Raw genomic sequence first — 21008 nt, forward strand, 5'->3', positions numbered from 1 at the left:
TGTCATCATGACAGGATTTCCTCTTCTCACATTACACACAAACAGGAAGGCCTTGCTCCTTCAAAGCAAATATTGCAGTTTATCAGAACAATACACTGAAACAAACAAACAAACAAACAAAGATGAACCCCAGTTTGCCATTTTTGTCCTGAATTTCCCCCGAGGCCCCATTTCCTGTTCATTTCTTGACAAAACTCAAATACTGGAGTGTCTCTTCCGAATTGGAGTTGATCACGGCTCCCCCACGAAAGTAGGGTTCAGCATTCCACTGCCATTTGGATAACAAATGTCTTGCTCCTGTAGAGCCAGGTGGACATAACGACCGCTCTCTGTCAACGGGTTTTTCACAGAGAGTCTTTGCTTTTGTTTGACGCTCCGGAGATCTTCTTCACATTGGGTCAAGAAATCCTCCAGTTTGACGGTATCTTCTTTGGGCCGTCCCCAAGATAGTCTCCTTGGACTTGGGTTGATGAAGCTGAAGGATGCCAGGTTACCCATCACAGGAAAGGTTCTTGATTTGAACAGATGAAATGGGAAACATTGACAAGTATTAGCCCAAAAAAGAAAAAAGAGCATATTCAGCAATTACATGTTCAAGGAAGTAGGATTACCAGAAGAGGTCTTTACTCACTGGCCTTAATGTTCCAACACTGAACCTGAAGTTGTTTCCCCTCCTCATTTTAAAGTGTGCCTGCTATTGATGGCATCTGATTGAGGGGATTTAGGATTAGTCATGGCGGGAACAATACAGGTTGATCACTGCTGATTAATGGCTCTGAGTGATAGATTTTCACCATTACTAACACAGCCACTCAGTCTGGAACAGGAACACACAATCAATCAAAGAGGAAATGTCGTCTCCACGATAAGATTTGCTTTGTATGCAAAACCTTTCAGGTAAGCTTATATACAGGTATATATATATATATATATATATATATATATATATATATATATATACATATACAAGTTTATTAACTAACAATATCTAGTGTCGTTTATGGAGCTACCATTGCCTAAACTATAGTTCCGCTGTATTGAGACAAGAAGGAGCTCTGACTTTTGCCCAAGAATTGAGACCACCCTTTCATTTGCATTATTACTTCTCTCTGCACTTCTAATGTTAAAAACCCTCCTCACATAGTCACAGTCTTGAGAATTTCACCTGCAGCTCATATGATCATTTTGGTTTGGAAAAAGAGCATAATTCTATTTCATTGTTTTTTTTTTAAATTAATTTATTTTTTTGCTTGTTTTTTTTTTTTTGTAAATCCAAATTAATTGATCAGCCAAGCAGAAGCTCCAGCAGGTAAGAACGTGAAATATTTTCCATACATTTAATGACAAATTCACATTTCAATTTTTAGTACACACTGGATGTGTCAGACAGTATGAAATTAAACACAAGAAATGTGAAGTTGGTGCAATGACTCAAAAATGGAACAGATGGCAAGGAAATGGTTTATGCCTAAATCAATGAAGCAGAATGTCATAGCTGCTATAAAAAAAAAATCACATAATTGTCACATGAATAGAAAAATACAACTCGCAACTATAAAGAGACACATATTTCAAACCATGATGTATTTTGGGAGGTAAAATGTTTCTTTTTCACAGAAATTGTTGCAGCTGTATCAAATTGAAGAAGCATGAATATTAAGAGTAGGCTGATGGTGTTGTATGTGCTCATAGCAGGTAACAGAGTCTTCTGTTGTTTACAATCGTATTCTTTTTTTAATCAGTGACACATATCGCCATCATTTTGAACATTTTCTCTTTCAGGTTGTCGTGGTACTATGAGTGGCGAATGGAAGGCCACTGTTGTAAAGCGCATTGACGCCCTGGTAACTTCCTGTGTGGTGTTACCCTGCTCATTCAGCCATCCGAAAGAACAACTCCCCAGCTCCAGACTTCGAGGGATCTGGCATCTTCAAACGCAACATGACCAACGCATATACCATCAGGATGAGACAAATATCTTAGCTAGCTTTCGAGATCGCACTCGATTGTTGGGGCATTTGGGTCAGGGGAACTGCAGCTTGGAAATGACGCAAATCAAAGACTATGACAATGGACCTTTCTGTTTCCGCATTGAATTAGCGCCAACAGAAGGCGATACACCCAGCCCTGACAAATTCTCCTTTGTTGAGGACTGCGTCAAGTTGAAAATGCTACGTAAGTCAGCAAGGACTTCTTGGTCCATATTAGGGATGGGCATAAAACCAGAATTCCAATTTGAATTATGTGGAACAAAGTGTTGAGGGAGACCAAACCCCCCAAAATATGAAAGCAAAAATTATATTGTATTTGCCAGCACGAGTCAAAACGTGTTACTGTTATCAATATTGTGCTTGTGGATTGAGCGTTAAACAGGATAATTCGACAATCGTTTCTGAAGTGTCATCAGATTGTAGATACATATCGACAGCGAATGGCAAAATCATCCTTGCGCCAACCCCGTGTCATGGATCTGTTTGTGTCCAACAGGTGGCACTGTAGGGCGCCGCCTGCAGCTGCACACCTGTTGGTCATTGTGTCGTTAGTTGTCACTTTAAAAGACTTGATGCCTGATCACTCAGTGTCAGGTCATTTTTGCTGTCACTGTTTCTGTTAGTGTTTTGCTTCTGCCATCGGTTTTTGTTTGTTACTTTGGATTCTCGTTGTTTCCAGGACTTTGTTTGTTCTGGATTTAGTTTTCTCAGCATTTTGTTAATACAGTTTGTCAAGTTCACCCTGCTCCTCCCTCTTGACTGCTTTTTTACGTGACACCCCGTCCATGAAAAATATCGATAATAGTAAAGAAGAGCACACCCAGACAAACAGGCGGCTATGTAACGACAGTCATTTTCGGCAGGCATAATACCCCAAAAGATTGATAGATACATAATCTAGTTTAGTCAAATGCCCATCCCTAATCATCAGTATTAGCGCATACTGTCGAATTATGTGTTATTTAACTGTTTGAATGATGTTCACAGCTGCCCCTCCAAAACCGACGTTGACCCTGCACGCAAACATAGCATACGAAGGACTTCCTTACACCGTGGTCTGCTCAGTGACCTACACTTGCCCCACCCACAGGCCCTCGCTGACATGGAGCAGGGGCAATGCACACGAAGTCACCACCGTCATCAAGGAGATACACAGTGGGTTTTGGGAGGCTCAGTCCATCCTCATCATCATTCCCGAGGCGAAGGACGACCACAGTGAAGTCACTTGCAAGGCCAGCTTTTACGGAGGGATGTCATCCTCTGACAGTTTCACCCTGTTTGTCAAACGTGAGTGAATAGATGCTTTCACTGAAAGCGTTGACAAGTCAGATTGTAGATTAATAGGTTGGACTACAAACTGTTTCCTGAAACTTTGATTTGATTGAGTTTAAAAACAACATTTTCCAAATGACATCACTGCTGAATTTTGGCAGGGTGCGCCACAGCCAGCCCAACCCACTGTGGCACCTTAGCCAAGCTTTTATATGGTGTTCGACGACACTGGTGATTTAAATTTAAAGGAACACAATGATGACAATTTAAAAAAACAAACAAAAAAACCCCCCTCTAATACATACAGTATGTGTTACTATAAAAGTATAATAGACGTTTTTTTTCCTCAAATGCATGCAGTCTTATATTACAGTAGAAACAGGTTTAATTGTCAGTACAATGAAATGTTGATAAGCAAGTGCAAAGATGCAGTAAACTGCTGTTTAAGATGGAATGTGGGAATGCAAAATTATGGATTAATAATAATAATATTAACAATATGTACTTAAAAATGATTTAAAGTTTAAAAAATAAGGATTAAAAAGTAGGATTTAAAATGTGATATATGAAGGCGTGAAAAGGAAAACATTTTGATTGGATATTAACAGCAGGACGAATGTTCGAGAGCCAGATGTAAAGAAAGCAAATAATACAATTCAGGCATCTACTGAGTAGGTTTAATCTCTGCCAATGATTAATGAGTGTACAGAGCAGAATAAAACTTTTTGCTGATTAGCGTACCGTGGTAAGCGAGGCTTACAGGCGTGTATTGAATAATATAATCCACTTGTAATATTAGCTGAAAAGCGCTTTTAGTTGTTCTTGTTTTGTTGGTTTCTTGAAAACCACTTGAACTTTTGTAGCCTTCGTAAATGTAACAAATTACATTTACGGACAATAGAGTCGAATCATTTGAGTGTATTTGGATTTGAAAATGTCTTATTTTCAGTTTATATAGCATGCCGATTGTCTTTTGTATCGGAAAGTAAACTTGAACATTTGTTTTTTTTTTCAGGCACCAAAAACCATCACCACATCATCATTCCTTCAGTGGTAGCAGTTGGGATCGCTGTGCTCTTCGGAGGACTCTGTATCGTCATGGTGAAAAAATACAAGTGAGTCATTTGAGAAACATCTTCCAGGAGCAATCTGATGGATTAACGGTCTTTATTTTGTTAAGAACTTTGATCTGCTTTCTACTCAAGGAAACGCATTTCAGAACTTCAAGGTCAATCCAGGTGAGTGCTGATGAGAATGCTTTGATAGCGCCGCACGATACGTCTGAGGATTTCCATTGTTTTTGTCGTTTAGCATGCGCGACCGGCTTTCAAGGTTGTCTCGTCGCAGGTGAGAAACTTGGGCGTCATCGGGACTTGTCCATGAACGTGTCATTAAATTCATCTAATTTTCAGGTCTCGATCGGATCATTTGGAACTAGGGCAAGCTAACCAAAGGCAACACACACACACACACACACACACACACACACACACACACACACACACACACACACACACACACACACACACACACACACACACACACACACACACACACGAATAAACCATCGGGCCTACTTGTGTACAGTCCCTACTGAGCAGAAAGGAAGTGCAGCTATTTTTCTATATATTTATAGATATGCTTCATTTGAATAGTTTCTGTTCTCTATTCTGAGCTGATGGGATATTTAAAACTGTTTTCTTGGGGTTTTTCACCAAAAAAAATTCTAATGAATTGACAGCTGCACCAGTTCAACTTTAAATATTTTTAAATGAATTTCTTTTGGCAAAATCAGTGAAAGAGTCAATTGGTGGAGATATTTAAGCAAGGCTAAATTTGACAGGGATGTATAGTGCCTGCGTGGGTTTTCTCCGGGTACTCCGGTTTCCTCCGCCACTCCAAAAACATGCATGGCAGATTGTTTGAACACTCTAAATTGTCCCTAGGTGTGAGTGTGTGCCCTGCGATTGGCTGGCAACCGATTCAGGGTGTCTCTTGCTTACTGCCCGAAGACGGCTGGGATAGGCTCCAGCACCCTCCCCGCGAACCTTGTGAGGATAAAGCGGATTAGAAAATGGATGGATGTATGGATATATTTCCCACTGTGTATCTACACATATGAGTTTCACTTTTTGAATTGAACTACCAAAAATAAATGAAACCGTCCACGATATTCAAATTTATTGAGATGCACCTGCATCCAGATCTGATTCTAGATATTTACTGTAAGAGCTGCAGTCAAGTGAAAGATTGCTCTATGTTTTGCACTTATTATTCACAACATGCTTCATAGCAGGAGACCGAGAGAGAACATGATGGAGCTGAATCATTTGTAAGTGGGTCGAACGGACAGAAAGGTACTCGAAGTCAGTCAGTCCGACAGTAAACATGACATTTTGTAAATGGGATCCACGCAGACCAAGCACTTTGACATCTGGAGCTGGACAGAAGTTCTGCAAACCTCCTCGACCATTTCCAAAAAGGTACTGACCTGCACTCAGGCCTCATCACAAAGAATCAAAAGCGAGTTATTCAAGGATAACGTTGCAATATTAGATTTGTATCATGATTTTCATGAAGTGGCAATGTTGTGAGAATAAAGTCACAATTATTTTCCTTGTAATATTACAATGTGGTTCACGTAAAATGAACTGATATTGCATGAATGAAGTTGGGATATGACAATAACAAATTAAGTCATATTTCATAAATTACAAAAAAGCTGTTATGCTGCCAGAATGAAGTCGCAATATTACGTGACAAACTCAAAAAAATTCAAGCAACTTTAATAATGTTAGTTTTTCTCTACTATTATAACTTTATCCAGATTCCCTTTCTTTTTATATCATGGAAATAACACAGTGTTATTATGGCTATAAAAAGAAAAAAAATCACATTCTTACTCTTTTCCAGTGAGAAAGTTTAAAGGATAAACATCATATTAAAAATAATTTTCATGAATTACACATATATAGATTTGTTCCCTTTTGAGGGGGAAACTAAGACCCTTTGGTACAAACTAAAGAACTATTTGTTTCTAATGTTTTCTTTTTTTTCTCTTCATCTTCCTCAGACAGCCCGGATCTTCCAATTACAAACAGGTAAGAGCCTGACTCCTAATTATTCCACAGGCCTTAAAAGTCGAAGTCAACTCAAACATTTTACTTACAAATGTTCTATGTGGCCTCACTCGTCTAAATACGGTCTTCTGATCGATAGAATTAAGTGGCAAAATCCACCCGAGCTTTGAGCAACTGTGATGTCATTTTCCATCGACAGCAAGTGACAAAATGGCCGCCCCTCTTGCTGCTCAATTCATATTCCATATATATATATATATATATGTGTGTGTGTGTGTGTGTGTGTGTATGTATATCAGAATGCTGTGTTTTGACTACTGTGGCCGCATAGAAAATATTTTAAAGCAAGAATTTCATTTGACTTCCCCTTTAATGACTGTCCTCAGTAACTTCTCTTAACCCGCTCGCAGGACATTTCCGATGCTGATGATTACGAGAACACAGCATATCTCAACGTGTACAGGAACTGCTGAATTCAACAGCTCACAAACATCAATTTGCATTGCAGTCATTGGTCAAGTGAAATATATTGCATTATTTCAATTTTGTTCTGCTTTAACTGTATATGTTCAGGAAAACAATGACTTAGAAAGTGAAGGAGATACAACCATATATTCAAATAAACAGAAACACCTACGTGAAAATGTCTAAATCCCAGTCCAGGTGTGAATGGGGAGATGGTGTGTTACATTCAGTGTTATCGTTTTTCACAGTTACTCATACTGTCCACTGGAAGTTCAATGACCTCATGGCAAACAACTGTCTGGGAATCTGAAACACCTTGAAACTGAGCTGCAGCATGAAGCAAAGACCGTTCAGCAGTTTTAAACAGGACAGGCTCTTCTCAGAATAGGCCTGCGTGTTAAGGCCAAACAATGAGATACAGCAGTGGTGCTCCCAAGAGAAGGAGGCTGGCTCTTGCTCTACTGCCGCCGTTGCAATAGTCGCCCTCACAGCAGCTGATTCGGGTTCCAGCAAGCCCTTCCAGTTGTTCCGTATTGGTGCACATTTGCTTGGAGGCACAGCCCTTCATGGTTGTCCTTTGGCCCTTGATCTCCACTGAGAAACAAAGTCATACTTGGGGGCATCCATGTGTACCACTTGCAGAGAGACGGGCAGCTTTGCAGGACGGTTACCTGTTGTGGAGATGCAATGGTACTCATTGCCTTGACATTCCACAGTACTAGTGCACTGTAGCCCATTGCAAGTGAAGCATTTTCTACCGCTGGGCCTGGTCTTGCTGTAGTCTGTAAGATAAAATCAGCGAGTTGTACTGTGCGGCACGGATGGGATAGTGGTTTACTCGCCTGACTTCAATGCAGGTAACTTGGATTGAATTTCCACTCAGCGACCGAGTCAATGTGAGTGTGAACGGTCGTTTTATATATATATATATATATATGTGTGTGCAGGGGCAGATGAGCTCGGAGAGGTAAGGTGGTGTGAGACCATTTAAAGAATAAAACAAATAAAATCTTAAAAAGAACTCTAAAATGTGGAAGGAGCCAGTGAAGGGATAGGTTCCAGTCCACCCTGCTTTTTCAGGGAGGGATGACACTGTCCAGCAACTCAGCCCAACGTGGGGAAAAGTTCAGTTTCAGATGGAGTCACAGGATGGACGTTTGAAGGAGACAGACGTTAATCACAGAAAGGTGGAATTTTGAAATAAACCGTGACCCTAAACTTTTGAATGAACTTATCCAACTCTTCAGTGTTTCCGTACTTGCGACACAATTTGCTGTTCTCTAATGAGTCAAGGCGTGATAGCTTTATTTATATTGCACCTTTCATCCAGAAGGTAACTGAATGGGCTTCACACAATTAAAAGTACAACATTTATAAGCAGGGACGGCTCCAGGATTTTTCTTCTCTGCTGGTGCTAAATAGGGGGGTGAGATAGCAATTTGTAAATATATATATACATGTATACTGTATATTATATTCAAATAAAATGCTGGTGGAGATTAACTAGAGCTAGGCAGATTTCGAACCTAGCCTCGGTGTAGCGCCATCCCTGTTTAAAAGCATTTACAACCAAAAAAACTTAAAGATATGTAAAGAACCACAAGACCATCTTATCACGTTTGCTCACCAAACTGAGGACACCTTGGACTCTCCCCAGAGTTCTCAGACCCGACATTTGTTTCAGAATTGTGAAAAATAGCTCTCCACTCAATTTTCATTTCCTTTTTCACTAAAACAGCATGTGGCATCTGACTCATTCTACATTTTACAAAGGCAAAAAAGCTCCAGTAACATAAATGTGTTACCCGGTGCAGGAAGGCTGTTGCACAAGTCGGTAGTGCAACACTCGTTAGTGAGTACGGTCCTGGTCTTTCCAAAATTGACTGAGGCTTGTGCACACTGTTCAGAGAAGCTGCAGCTTTTCCCATTGATGTCTGCAATCACTGACTCGCCTACGGAAAAAAAAAAGTGCACAGGCGTTTCGCCCGCAACCAAAGTGAGCAAGACATCAACACACACACAATGGAAGCAGTGCAGCCAAGAGAGACATTACGAACTGAATGGTCAGTTGGGAATACATTATTTCAATTTCATGAGAGAAAATATTAGAATTTAGGTTATAAATGTAGATCAGGGCTTCTGATAGTGTTTGGGTCAGCCGAGAAGGCCTTGCTGGCCCACCACTGCATAAACTCACATGCTCGGTGGTCCTAACATTCAGTACCTGACTGCATGATGATTCTGAGTGCGCTACAATGAGTCACCATTGGGGGGCATTCTTTTGTTGTGTCGATGCAGGTGGCTGAGCTTCCTGCTGCACACTCATAACACTTCAGCGTATAGGCTGGGAAACAGAGGAAATCCCACAATTTTACATTGAGTCCAGTAATCTATTCCATTAAACACAGACAGACATACACACAAACTTGCCTTTAGGAAGGAGTAAAATCCCAAGGAGGAGCAGTCGGTGATGCATTGTGTGTGATTCCCAACAAGCGACTTTTCATTGGGTTTGTTATCCCATATGTGATCAGCTCTTTCCAGAAGGAGTGTTTTATCCTGAGACCACTCCCATCCATCCTCCTCTTCACTTGAAAAAAAATTGTGATCCACATTTATTGCCACGCAATCATTTGCAGCTTGTTGTTTTATTCAGGATTTTTTTCTTTTTTTACTCACCTGGTGGAAATACTAGCTCTAGTCACTCAAGATGTCCACAATCCCAAATTAAATTACCCTTTTCTCACACAATGGCACAATGCCAGTGTTGTTGCTCTACCTAGTAAAGTTCGGGCTACAAGCAATGCCAACCTTCACCCCTGCAGTAGCTCAAAACAAAGATGTGGTTTTCAGTGACCCCCCCCCCCCCAGTAAATGTTGCAGACACTTTGCATTGTAGCGTCTTTTTCATAGTAGTAGAAAAATGCATCTGCGACTCCCCTTTCTACAGACATGTGAGTGCATTACGCTCAGCTAGTACAAAAACCTATTAAAAAAAGGTAGGCAGTTTCAAAGCCGCAATATTTCCTTCAATGCCATTATGTTTTCACAATGGCGTTAAAGTTCTGATCATAATTTCATCATCCCAGCACTGTCACACTGGTCAGTGGAGACATTAGACCTCTTCCCCTCTCAACCACACCTTCGCACAACATGTCAACTGTGCAATCAAAAGCAACAAAACTCCTGTATGCCAATGTCAACGGTGCATTTAAATATTTGAATGACAAAAGAAAATTCTTACTGCTTTCAAATTTCTTTGGTTTTATCTTCAATTTTATGTACAGCACTTTGTTGCAGCTGCAGTTATTTTTTTTCAACATTAATACATTTGAAGTGAAATTTCATTCACAAATCACATTCACGAACGGCTTTATGAGAGAAGTCTTGCACCGGCTGTTCAACCACAACAGAAAACTGTCTCACAGGTCAATAACGGACGTTTAATCATGTGTAGACATGTCCGCACAACTGCTTTTCAGTCTTTCCCACCCCTGCGGTGCAGGGCGCAGCTTCCACCGCTGAACTGCGCAGATTTCCCTGGGAAACAAGGTACAGTACAGGTAACCTGACAAGCATCTCCAAATGGTGATGTCATCCTTAGCCAGTGGCAGCCCATCATTTTTCCCTCCCGGGCTGCAAACTTTTCAAAGCCACGTCTCTCGTTTCTGAGTCCTTCTGTGGCATGGTGCTCTGGAAAAGCATGAGGACGCCACTTCTAGCCCAGCAAGCGGCTGTATTCAGAGAGGGCGGAGGATTTTTTGACACCATCCCAGATTCGAGCGGCATAGTGAAACCTGTAGAAATGGAAACAAAAACACGGCGGAGACTTGCACTGTTGTTGCATCTCTGTCTACATGGCAGGGTGGGGCAAAATTCAAGATTTCAGAATTCAATTACCGTAAAATAGATGAATTTAAATTTGAATTGGACTCCACCTAACAGAATGTTGAATTGAATTTGAACTACAGAAATTGGAATGAAATTATGCAATTCAGAGAAACTCATCACATATCAGCTCCAAACGAAATGCTCAAAATGTTTGGCAAGCCGTTATAAAGGCTTTAAGGAAAGCATTCTGGAAAATAAAGTGCTGTTCTACCACCATGTCAGAAAGAGCACATAAACCAAGGAGGTGAGGTTTTTAGCAAATAGATCTTTTGTTTCGAAATGCATCTCGCAATTCGAGTAAAACAAATGCAAGAATACCTTTTTGGAGAGTGGGGGGGATATTTGCCTGTCATGAAAAACGTGCTTACAACAGTATTTTGTGCCCTATACACAAACCCAAGAAATTGGGCAGGGTTGTTATTATTATCTTAAATTATTAAACTTTAAACACACCAAATTGTCACCAGGTGTGATACACACACACACACACACACACACATACACAGCTCAAAAAAATAAAGGGAACACTGAAACAGCGCAATTAAATTCAAAGTGTTTCCCTTTTTTTTTTTTTAGCAGTATATACATATATACAGTACATCACCAATTGCCCACATTACATGCAGCAGTGGTGACATACCAGTTCTTTTCAGTGAGGATGGTGTGTGACAGCTGACACCGGGGCATGGCCAGTATTTGGCTGCGCAGCTTGGAGATCATGGTGGAGAAGGAAGGGTGTCCCTTGTAACCCGGGAGCAAGGAGAAGAGGGGATACGTCATTGTGGATCCTAAACAAAGTACAACGGTGAGTTCAACGCACAAAAAGCGGAGTTTTTAAAGTTGACGGCTTTTGTCTGTCTGACCGGCTTTAGTGAGATTATCCTCGCTGTCAATGTCCTGCATGGGGAGCAGGAACATGTTGACTTCAGTTGTCATATAGTTCTGGCAAAGACCAGGGAAAATATTGCAGTCCAGCATGGACACTGAACCTAAAAACATACCATTAGATGAATATTCATGTGTCATTTGTTTGGTAATCAAAACTCATGCAGTGGAAACTCTTATGTTGAATCTGCAAAATCTTTTGTAAATCTTGCAAAACCTCTGAGTAATTCGGGCATGCATTTTGCTTTCATTGCACTTTAATAGTACTAACAATAAGGGCAGTTTTAACAAGGCGCGGTCATGTGAAATGAGAAGAACAACAGACCTTTGTATTTGAGGTGAGAGTGGGCCATTAATTTGTCCACCACCATATGCATGTCTTTCAGATTCCTTGGGCAGAAGTCCTCACGCCTGCTCTTATTCTGGAGGAACACTGGAAGCAGGAGAGGAGTTTATTATTATTGTTATTATTACTCCAAGTCATTAAAAAAGGTGGGTGGATGAGCGAGGAGCGAAGAAGTCCCACCTATGTGTGGATAGTACTCTGCGCCGTCCTCACTACCAGACGAGCCCGTGCTGTCGTGGCTTGCAGACGGCGTGGAAGGTTTCAGCATTTCAGCCGTTTGAAGAAACCTAACACCCCCCAAACCCCCGAAAAAAGAAATCATCACTGTATGCTTAGATTTTTACCAGTGGTGAAAAATCAGTGCCAGGCCTTCCCTGCTGGCATAAAAACTATCAGAAGCACTGACCTATGTAATTCTAATATTAGTTCCATGAAATAGATCCCACCTCCCAATATTGTATTCATTTTGTGGCATTTCCTTGGGCTGCACTGCTTCAAATACGCATCAGTGGATATAGTACCTTTTGTCTGAACAGACTGCAGCCTCTACGTGATATCACCCTTCAGAATCAGTATTGCTGGCCGATGTAACTAACTAAATTATATTAGCATTGGGACTGTTTCTTTAACTGATCAGAGATCAAATTCGGCTGACACATTAGTTACAACGTGATAGCGGTAGTTATCGCAGATATTCAGCCGATTGAGGCAGTCCTCACTAAAGGCGAGGCATATTTTCTGATTTTTAGCACTAAAGTTCAAGCTTCAAGCAGCTTGTTGTTGCTTGACTCATGCACAACAACATAATCTCCCACCACGTGAATCCTTTTCTGGACAATCGCACAGCGGACGAGGCAACTGACTGATCGCACCAGTCTGTAGGTGCAGTGCAAGTTGTTCTCAACAAGCTTGGATTTGTCCACGTGTGTCTTCCCTTGAGACCAACGGTGAGAACGACATTACTGCTCTTATTAAAGAGCAGAAGACAAATATCCTCTCACAATATAAGGAGAAATGCCCAACATTCCTGAGGGAGGACCGGGTAAGGTTTTTGTTATTGTCTCCCTGTGTCACTATCCAGTTTATTTTCATTTTCAACGCCGAGAGGTCTTGAATCAACAAGTACCCACCTGTAGAGGTTTAAGTCAGTGAACCAATCTTGAACCACAATGACCACGTGGCACACTGTAAACAGGAAGGAGGCAATCTGAAGAGACTGTACAGAGGTTAATGGGAGGAAGTTAATTCAGAACTGCCTCATTGTCTCCAGGTACAGAAAATATTTTTAGCACAGGGCGGCCTCTAACCTGCATCTCCACATAGGTGTAAGGGAGATTGTATTCCGGGGGCAACTTGCGATCATTGTTGATGAGGTGGTCCAGAATAGAGGGGCTGAGCATTGGCTGGGGGAACAGAACACACTTTTTGCATGCCTGTCACACCAAAATGACTCCGAAGTTGACATCAATAATATGAGGAAAAATTGAACGCACACACAACATGAGATGTGGTTCCACCACTTCCCACCTCTTGTGAGAGTGACGGGAATGTCTTTTTTTTTAAAATCAAAATTTGTAATATTCTCTGCAAGGATGAGCGATGAATCAATTTTATCGATTAACTTGAGTTTGTTACTCAGGGCTCTTTCATTGTATTTTATTTCAAGTGAATTTCTTTTGGGGGTTCTGTATTTTAAATTGTGAGGTAAAAAAATATCTGACATTCTATTTCACAGACAAGTCACACAAACGTGTTTTTACGCTTAAATGATATCTATTAAAATGGTTCAAAAGCAACACGGTCACATCAAAAGCCGAGTAATTGTATTCGATTTTGTGTTGTTTGATTACAGAGCTGGTAACTTTGTTTCACACTCCAAAGTTCCACTGTACTTCCACTATTTTGATTCCCCACCTGGGTGTCCAAGAAGATGATCCTCTCCTGCGTGATGAAGAAGTCAATTCCTGTGCTCTGGTTTCCACCTCGCTCCTTCATCTCTTGAGTCTGCGCTCTGAATGCGTAACCCCTGTGCACACCAACGACCACGTTCTTCTCAAACATTCATGTTCTTTCGATGAGCTTCACATCCACTGAAAACATTTTGAGGGTGTAAAACCTAAAAAAAAAAAAAAATCATCCGTGCATTTCCTTTTGCCCTTGTCCTCATTAGTGGATCCCAGCTGACTTTGTGCTACTGGCAGTGTACACCACATGCTGTTCAGCAGTCACATGCGGGGAATAACAAATGGCCACTCACATTCACACCGTAGGACAATACGTCTTCATTTAAACAAAATAAGGACAATATTTTTGAAATGTCAGAGGAAGTCGACTTTGACTCCCCAAGAAAGAGCAGGTCCCTAAAATTTGGACAATAGATGGGCGTATAGATTCTTAATTCATGTCAATCTTGCAGAGCGCATCAACCTAACTACACAAATTTTAGAAATTAGATCAGATAGATCAAAATACTGTTGAAAATGTGCATTTTTGCCTATGTGTCCAGACTTCAGGGTCACCCTGTACAAATGATTGCAAATTTTTGACCAATTGCAAATGTGTATGTTATAATTATTTTGGGGGGGATTTTTTTTTAACCACAAACTAGATTGCCAACATCTCGCCTTCTTTTCTCTCTCCTTTACACTTGAATGGCCATTGAAGGGTGCTGCGTGGGAACATGTTTAATCCAGTGGTGATATGATCAGGGTAGTTTGAATCCATTGCGCCACCGTTCTCGCCTGGGAAACTAGCTGGATTCCTTTGTATATTTAAGAAACTCACGCCCAGTAACACAAGCATGCAGGTTTCAAATGTTGCATGAATGCACTAATATAAAAAGGAGCTCTTGGTGTGTACTAGACAAGAGCAGGTAGGTTTAACCACAACGCCAGCGTGTGTTGAAAGAGTGTGCCATCATTCCAAAAGTGGAACAGAGGCATAGATAGATTTAAGAGCTAAGAGGTACAAGAATTTCCTGTTTTCTGACATTCTCCGCCAATATACAAAAAGGATTATTCATTACTGCCCACTTAACATTCAACCAAATTCACGTTGAAAATGTATTTATTATACATGGTAAACACAGGGCTATCAACAAACAGATATGTTTATGTCAACAAAAGTATATGCTTGTTGCTTTTCTTTACCTTTGGTCTTCTTCAGGGGTGTTGGCTGACAGCAAAGACATGACAGTTGATTTCCCAGTTCCCTGCAGGCCAATGACTCCCACCACCAGCATATCAGTTTGGTCCCGCAGGTACTGCACATCATAATACAACATATAAACTCCTGAATGCTTAGGCATGACAGGAAAGTCTATGCGCTGATGATTTCACCTCCATGGCACTGTCACACCAGTTCAATTGCTCATCCACCAGCTTGATGCTGTGCTTCATCTTCTCTGGTGGGATGAGTTTAGATTGGCCGACCAAGGCTGCAATCAGATCATTATATTTTGAATTAATCTGTGAATCTTCTCTGCGCTTTTAAGATGGAAATCAATGGTAACTCACGATCCACAGCGCTGCTTGTTGCAGAGGCACCCATTCCTCGGTTCTGGATCTGGTAGACGGGCTGGGTGGGTCGTTGGCCTTCTCTCTCCACTTTGGAGGGCCCGGGACCTGTAGACTGAGGCGTCGCTTCTGGAGGAGTGGTCGGTTTCACCGTGTCGTCCCGAGCCTTCATGAGCATGATCGGCTTGTCAAGAACTGGAGCTGCGCTGACAACCGTACTCTGTAATGGCTTGGCCTTCAAAAATGTCCAAAAAGGAAACAAATCAGTGAAAAGATGAAAGATAAGTATATTTCTAGCATTGACCATTTCAAATGCTATCTTGTTTGACAGAAACATTGAGAGGTAATGAATGTCACGCAACAGACTAATTTGCGCAGTGGCTTAGGGATAAGTCGCTACAAGAAGGCTTGCTAAATTGTGATTATAACAATTCCAAATCTCATTTTTATCCATTCACGAATTGCATCACCAATTTAGATGATCCAAATGCATCTTTTGCAGTCAACATCCATCAATACATTTAACAGTAAGATTAATTGGACCTTCTGCCATCTATTGAAAGAGTGAAGAGTGGTTCTGCCTGTCACTAAACAACGTTCTTGTAAGTAGATGAAATCGATACTGCATATGATATGTCGTCATCAAAAATTCTTTTTGGACTACTTAAGTGTCATTGAATAATCTCCCGCAGCACCAGATGACCTGAGACAACAAAGTGGTTGGGAATTACTGATGGTATAGGTTAGTGTACAGGTACTTGTTTAATAAAGAGGTTCATTTGTGAATAAATAGAATACCCTCTCCCCGGGGGGCTTTGCCAGAATGATGGGAGTCTTCTGAATCAGAGGACCTTGTGGTTCCTCACTTCCGTCCTGAAAACAATAACAACCAAATGAGTCACACGGAGGACGTCGGAATAACTGGTGTTACCGTTAAGCGTTACCCTTCGTTCCCGCGGTTGGTATTCTCGATCCCGACTGGGACCGGACAGGTTCTGGCCTGGAGGTCCAATGTCCCGGTCGCCACGACGTCGCCGTCTCCGACGCCCCGGTCCATATATGCCAGGCTGACTGTGGCCTGATTCTGACATGTTTGCCACACACTGACTGGTAATCAATTCAATAAGCAGTTACTCGAAATAAGCAATTTCCCAGACAGCTAGTTAGCGCCACCTACTTTACCTAGAAGCGAGATCAAGTCAACTTTCTGTGTCCCCTATATGTATCCACAATAATAAACGTAGTCTCGCCAAACATATGAAAAACCAAAACTCTTGCGAAAGATTTTATGATGACATAAAAAAGCATCACCAAACAATAAACATAAAGCCACGCTTAGTATTTGTGACACTTAGATTAATTTAAACGTTAACCGTTTTCTGGCTAAAGTGTCCTTTAATAGCTTTCACAAGGAAGCACCGCTGGCGTTACACATCAAGCGTACATGTGTGTACTAAATGTTGACGTTGTGAAACATATTGGAACATCAGTTGTTCCGACATCATCGATCATTGCTTATTTTAACGTATTGAAAGACATTATATGAACAACAGGAATATAATTTTGTTTTATTAAATTTTTTATGCATATGTTTTTTTATGGTTGAATTCCTTTTGATACCTTCACGTAAAACGGCTCGTTTATTTGTAAATTTGGACCACCGTGGTGCATTCTGGGGACGGGAAACGACTGGGTTATTCTTCCGGTTTGAAAAGCGGCGTCCATCGTCAACATCGCAGTGTCTTCAAATGTATCAACGTAAGGGGGTTTCTTTCTTTCATAATATGGCTCAGCGTCTTAGAAGCACGCCTAGTTGACATTTGCTTGCCATGGACACAAACCTACATAGACGCCCTTGTATTCCTGACTGTAAATCCCCCGATTACAAGTCATTTAGCTAACTGTGAGTTATTTGCAGTTATGGAATCATTCGAACCAACCAACAGCTTTGTATTCAGGAGGGTTGTATGTTAGTTATTAATTATATTTCACCATGTTACAAATTAGCGTGTCACGTTTTAAGTCTTGGTTGTGCTAATTTATCAGTTAGAATACCAATGAAACTGCGCAGAACTACCTGGACGTCTGTTTATTTACAGGTGAAGCTTTAGTTGTCAAAATTAAGGCTTATTATCAAAATATCCATAAAGACCTTCTTTATTTAATTCCATACATGTCCAAGAACCACATAATCCAAAATTGTAAACAATACAAGTGCACACCTATGAATGCACCTCCTCACATACAGTGTGTGCTATTCAACATGATCTTTGCTGTCAGTTGCAGCCTGAAATCTTGAATGCATCGACATCACCAGATGCTGGATTCTTCCAGGCATCAACTGCAACTGTTTTCAGTTCCTGCTAAATGAAATTCATCAGGCTGCTTTTTGTCAGCAGTCACATCATCTAGAAATACAAGGGTCCCATTTTACCATTTTCGTTGGCAAATCTAGGAGTAATTCCTAATTGGCGTTTGAAATCAAGCGTTTTCACTGTTGCATCTGTCATGACAGTTGAAAAATGTTAACACGATGCTTTGCTTTCAGACTTTTCGTAGGTCGCTTGTCTGAGGGCCCGAGCGGTGATGAATGTCACACAATGAGGTCACACAAGCACAGGAGGATTCCCGTCGGTGGCAAGCGAAATGGTGAGAGTGCGGTCGGTGTTTGTGCAGAATTAGCAGCTTGATGTCCCACTACACCAGCCACAACATTACAGCCACCTGCCACATCTGCAACATCACCTTCCGACATTTGTCAACGCTCTCCTTACACTTGGACAATGCACACTGTCCGCCGGTGTGCTGGAAGTGCTCTCGGTCTTTTAGTAACGTGTGGGACCTTAACAAACATGCGGAAGAACACTGCTCGGGCTCAACGGACGAAAGGAGTGACCTAGCGTCAGACATGGAGCCGGCGACGAGCCTGGAGAAGTCTGGAAACAGCGCAGACTACAAACCGGGAAGACCCCTCGACTCTGATGACGTGAGCACAGATGATTCAACAAGCAGTGCCACTGGTGATGATATTGACTTTGACTTCAAAGCAGCTCAAGGTGATCTCAGTGACGCAGAATCAGATGAGGACACAAACTCGAGCTCGACGGAGTCCGCTGATTTTGCAGACCATGTCAGTAGAGGCAAGTCCACCCTCCCTGCTATCAAGGACTCCATTTGCAAAGAATGTGGCCGAGGCCCCTTCAGGTCCATTAAGCTGCATCTGCGCCACTGCACCAGCCTGTTGGGCAAAACATTTCAATGCTTTCGCTGCAAGATGTTCTTTCCTAACGAGGCGGCTCTCAAGGAGCACCGCACTTTCTTGTACTCATGTGACGTCTGCGGCCAGGTGTTCAGTAACTGGGACGCGCGCCATCAGCACCAGACTCCCAACCGAGGCCGCTTGTGCTTGATCTGCTTCTGCTCCGAATCCATGCCCAAAGCGTGTGCCATATGCAAATCCTTCTTTGTCAATGAAAGGTTCTTGTTGGCCCACGTCACCCGAGTTCACACGTCGGTGGTCAGCACTAAGTTGTGCATCATCAACAAACCGTTGGGCTTGACGGACAATGAGGTGTCGATGAATGCGGTCACAAAGACTACTCCCAAGGTCGTCATCAACACCAAACACATCATTGGACATGGACAGCTCCCTGCGGACCACACATATTCTTTTTCTGACGAGGCTGAGACAAGCCACCCTGACCCATCATGCTCAGCTCCACTACCCACAATTCTGGCCTTGTTGGAAAATCAAAGCCAGGAGTTGACCTCGACAAAGCGCACAAAAACTCGCCGGTGTTCCAGGATGCTGCGCACCTGCCGACAGTGCGGCACCATCCTTCGGCAGCCCTATCTAGCCATTAGCCATCGCTACCTCCACCGAGGCAGCCGCTCGCACCGGTGCCAGTGCGGCCGCGCCTTCAAGCACCGGCTGCACCTCCTGCGGCACCGTGTGCAGCATGCCGAGGCCAAGAATTATATCTGCGTCAACTGCGGGAACACCTTCACCGGAGCTAGACTCTTAGCCGAGCACCTGAAGGGAAAGACTTGGAAAAAGAAACAATGCCAGGGAAGGTGCAGGATGCCCCTTGCATGCAGCTGTGGGCATTTCTTTTATCGGGCATCTGCCTACATATGGCATCAGATTAAAAACAATGTGAAAACCAGACATTTTGAAAACATCTGTAAATGACAATCCCTAATACAAAAGTGTTGATTAGCAAAAAGGATGTCTTACACATGATTTCAATCACACTGTTCATTAAAATGCTTATTTATGATGAAACTCGTGTCAACATCCCACACCGCTTTCAATTCCAAGCATATCCAGAGCAGTTTTAACGACGTGCAAATTCCAATTTATTTTGACAACAGCAGAATACAAGAAACGTCACTGATTTCAGCAATATACACATACAAAAAAAGAAAATCTCCAGTTCATCCTCCCCATAGAGATAGTTTGTCCAGTCGTGTGAGGTTTTCTAACAAAGTGCTTCCTTTCCAATGAGGTATGTGTTTTGGGATTGATTGTTTGAATGGAAGATGTACAGTGAAACCCCACTATTGGCGTTGGTGTACGAATCCAACCTTGGCATGAATAGAGAAAATTGCAAGAAATTGACGCCCACAAAAGGAGGTTATGTGAATTGATACCCACATGATGGTAGCAAAGAATGTTTGAGGAGAAATGATTTATCAATTAATTGACAACTTCTCAAATATCAAATTACTCAACAACTATTTTGATAGTCGATTCATGGTTAAGAGATCTTGTTTAAATTATCCAAATCATCGGAATCTCAGCCTCTTAAATATTGTGTCTAGTGCGAAACAAAAACTTTGATTAAGCTCCCAACCTCAGAGGGATTGAGGAATCAACGCTTTATTTTTGGAGAAACTACAAAGCATTTTGGAACCAGTATTGTGTTTGTTTTGGCATGTTTCATGGGGGATTGCTTCGTTAACGTCAGCTTTCACATGCTAAAATTACATTCTCAAATTTTAACAGGACACAGCGACACATTCACAATTGGATCAGAATGCTTGCCGAGCGGCCGATAAATCAGCGGGTGTCACCATGGAGATAGTCTTGGGAAAATAAAAATGCTCTCGGATGATTGGGGCATCGTTCTGATCCACTGGTCCGCTAAATTTCAACGGAGTCAACTTGAAGAGACACGGCAACACAGACATATAAGCAACTACCAATCAGAGGAAAGCATATTTAGATAATAATGAAAAAATTGTGAATTTGAGAATGTTAATAGTGAATATGCGGGGGTTCACTGTACGTCATATGTTGGGTGGTTCAATTTTCCTGTGTTGTGAAAAGTAGTGGGTTTTAATGAACTGTCAATGATATTTGAATTCCGACTATACGCAACCTACTCAATGTCCGCTAGGTGGAGTTGTTAGGCCACTGAAGAGCAGCCAGCTTGCACCCTGTTATCAATGTCCCCACAAAAACTAGGGCTGCATCCCATAATGAAGATCTTTCATTTGACACGAACACAAGATTTTAAACAATTTCAAATAAAGATGTCTTCGTCTGCAACACTGCGTT

General features: G+C 41.7%; 4 protein-coding genes across 8 annotated transcripts; 2 read left to right on the top strand and 2 right to left on the bottom strand.

The window, feature by feature from the left end:
• Nucleotides 1–1168: 1168 nt before the first annotated feature.
• On the top strand, nt 1169–8042 carry LOC147203624 (myelin-associated glycoprotein-like). Of its 5 annotated transcripts, XM_086114258.1 has the most exons (12): nt 1169–1309; nt 1618–1695; nt 1783–2175; nt 2979–3278; nt 4279–4378; nt 4469–4501; nt 4575–4610; nt 4676–4717; nt 5560–5595; nt 5681–5746; nt 6337–6364; nt 6754–8042. In XM_086114258.1, the coding sequence occupies exons 2-12, from the start codon at nt 1650–1652 to the stop codon at nt 6814–6816; spliced, it is 1143 nt and encodes a 380-aa protein (XP_085970384.1). In that variant the 5' UTR covers nt 1169–1309; nt 1618–1649; the 3' UTR covers nt 6817–8042. The 5 variants fall into 5 exon arrangements, 4 of the variants coding, with proteins under 4 accessions (XP_085970384.1, XP_085970386.1, XP_085970385.1 ...); XR_015101247.1 differs by lacking the exon at nt 6754–8042 and having other exon boundaries at nt 4444–4501; nt 6337–6365; XM_086114260.1 differs by lacking the exon at nt 5560–5595 and having other exon boundaries at nt 4444–4501; nt 4676–4702.
• Nucleotides 6695–9340, bottom strand: LOC147203625 (uncharacterized). The gene is made up of 5 exons (XM_086114277.1): nt 9239–9340; nt 9033–9152; nt 8614–8760; nt 7480–7590; nt 6695–7402 (listed from the first exon to the last, which is right to left on the bottom strand). Exons 1-5 carry the CDS (start codon nt 9282–9284, stop codon nt 7206–7208), a joined length of 621 nt encoding a protein of 206 aa, XP_085970403.1. The 5' UTR covers nt 9285–9340; the 3' UTR covers nt 6695–7205.
• Nucleotides 9341–10230: 890 nt separating this feature from the next.
• Nucleotides 10231–16871, bottom strand: smg9 (SMG9 nonsense mediated mRNA decay factor). Its single transcript, XM_086114243.1, has 14 exons — nt 16628–16871; nt 16390–16552; nt 16244–16318; nt 15446–15680; nt 15269–15366; nt 15080–15192; nt 13845–13956; nt 13238–13333; nt 13061–13146; nt 12111–12217; nt 11910–12017; nt 11563–11688; nt 11340–11487; nt 10231–10605 (listed from the first exon to the last, which is right to left on the bottom strand). The coding sequence occupies exons 2-14, from the start codon at nt 16534–16536 to the stop codon at nt 10527–10529; spliced, it is 1530 nt and encodes a 509-aa protein (XP_085970369.1). The 5' UTR covers nt 16537–16552; nt 16628–16871; the 3' UTR covers nt 10231–10526.
• A 119-nt stretch (nt 16872–16990) lies between these two features.
• Nucleotides 16991–20999, top strand: LOC147203627 (uncharacterized). Its single transcript, XM_086114244.1, has 2 exons — nt 16991–17203; nt 17994–20999. Exon 2 carries the CDS (start codon nt 18135–18137, stop codon nt 19635–19637), a length of 1503 nt encoding a protein of 500 aa, XP_085970370.1. The 5' UTR covers nt 16991–17203; nt 17994–18134; the 3' UTR covers nt 19638–20999.
• The last annotated feature ends 9 nt before the right edge of the window (nt 21000–21008 follow it).

Source organism: Hippocampus guttulatus, chromosome 6 (assembly GCF_054856545.1).
Source record: "Hippocampus guttulatus isolate MCC_2025c chromosome 6, RoL_Hgut_1.0, whole genome shotgun sequence".
Taxonomy (NCBI): Eukaryota; Metazoa; Chordata; class Actinopteri; order Syngnathiformes; family Syngnathidae; genus Hippocampus; species Hippocampus guttulatus.

Bases quoted from the DNA above. Each gene is read 5' to 3' on its own strand.
- LOC147203624 (XM_086114258.1), top strand. From the start codon at position 1,650: ATGAATATTAAGAGTAGGCTGATGGTGTTGTATGTGCTCATAGCAG. The intron at 2,176-2,978 runs GTAAGTCAGCAA...TGATGTTCACAG, and splicing joins CGTCAAGTTGAAAATGCTAC to CTGCCCCTCCAAAACCGACG. The intron at 4,718-5,559 runs GCAACACACACA...GCTTCATAGCAG, and splicing joins CTAGGGCAAGCTAACCAAAG to GAGACCGAGAGAGAACATGA.
- LOC147203625 (XM_086114277.1), bottom strand. From the start codon at position 9,284: ATGCATCACCGACTGCTCCTCCTTGGGATTTTACTCCTTCCTAAAG. The intron at 9,153-9,238 runs GCAAGTTTGTGT...TCTGTTTCCCAG, and splicing joins GATTTTACTCCTTCCTAAAG to CCTATACGCTGAAGTGTTAT. The intron at 7,403-7,479 runs GTAACCGTCCTG...TTTGTTTCTCAG, and splicing joins CCATTGCATCTCCACAACAG to TGGAGATCAAGGGCCAAAGG.
- smg9 (XM_086114243.1), bottom strand. From the start codon at position 16,536: ATGTCAGAATCAGGCCACAGTCAGCCTGGCATATATGGACCGGGGCGT. The intron at 13,147-13,237 runs GTTAGAGGCCGC...ACCTCTGTACAG, and splicing joins ACACCTATGTGGAGATGCAG to TCTCTTCAGATTGCCTCCTT. The intron at 12,018-12,110 runs GTGGGACTTCTT...TCCTGCTTCCAG, and splicing joins AGAGTACTATCCACACATAG to TGTTCCTCCAGAATAAGAGC.
- LOC147203627 (XM_086114244.1), top strand. From the start codon at position 18,135: ATGTCCCACTACACCAGCCACAACATTACAGCCACCTGCCACATCTGC.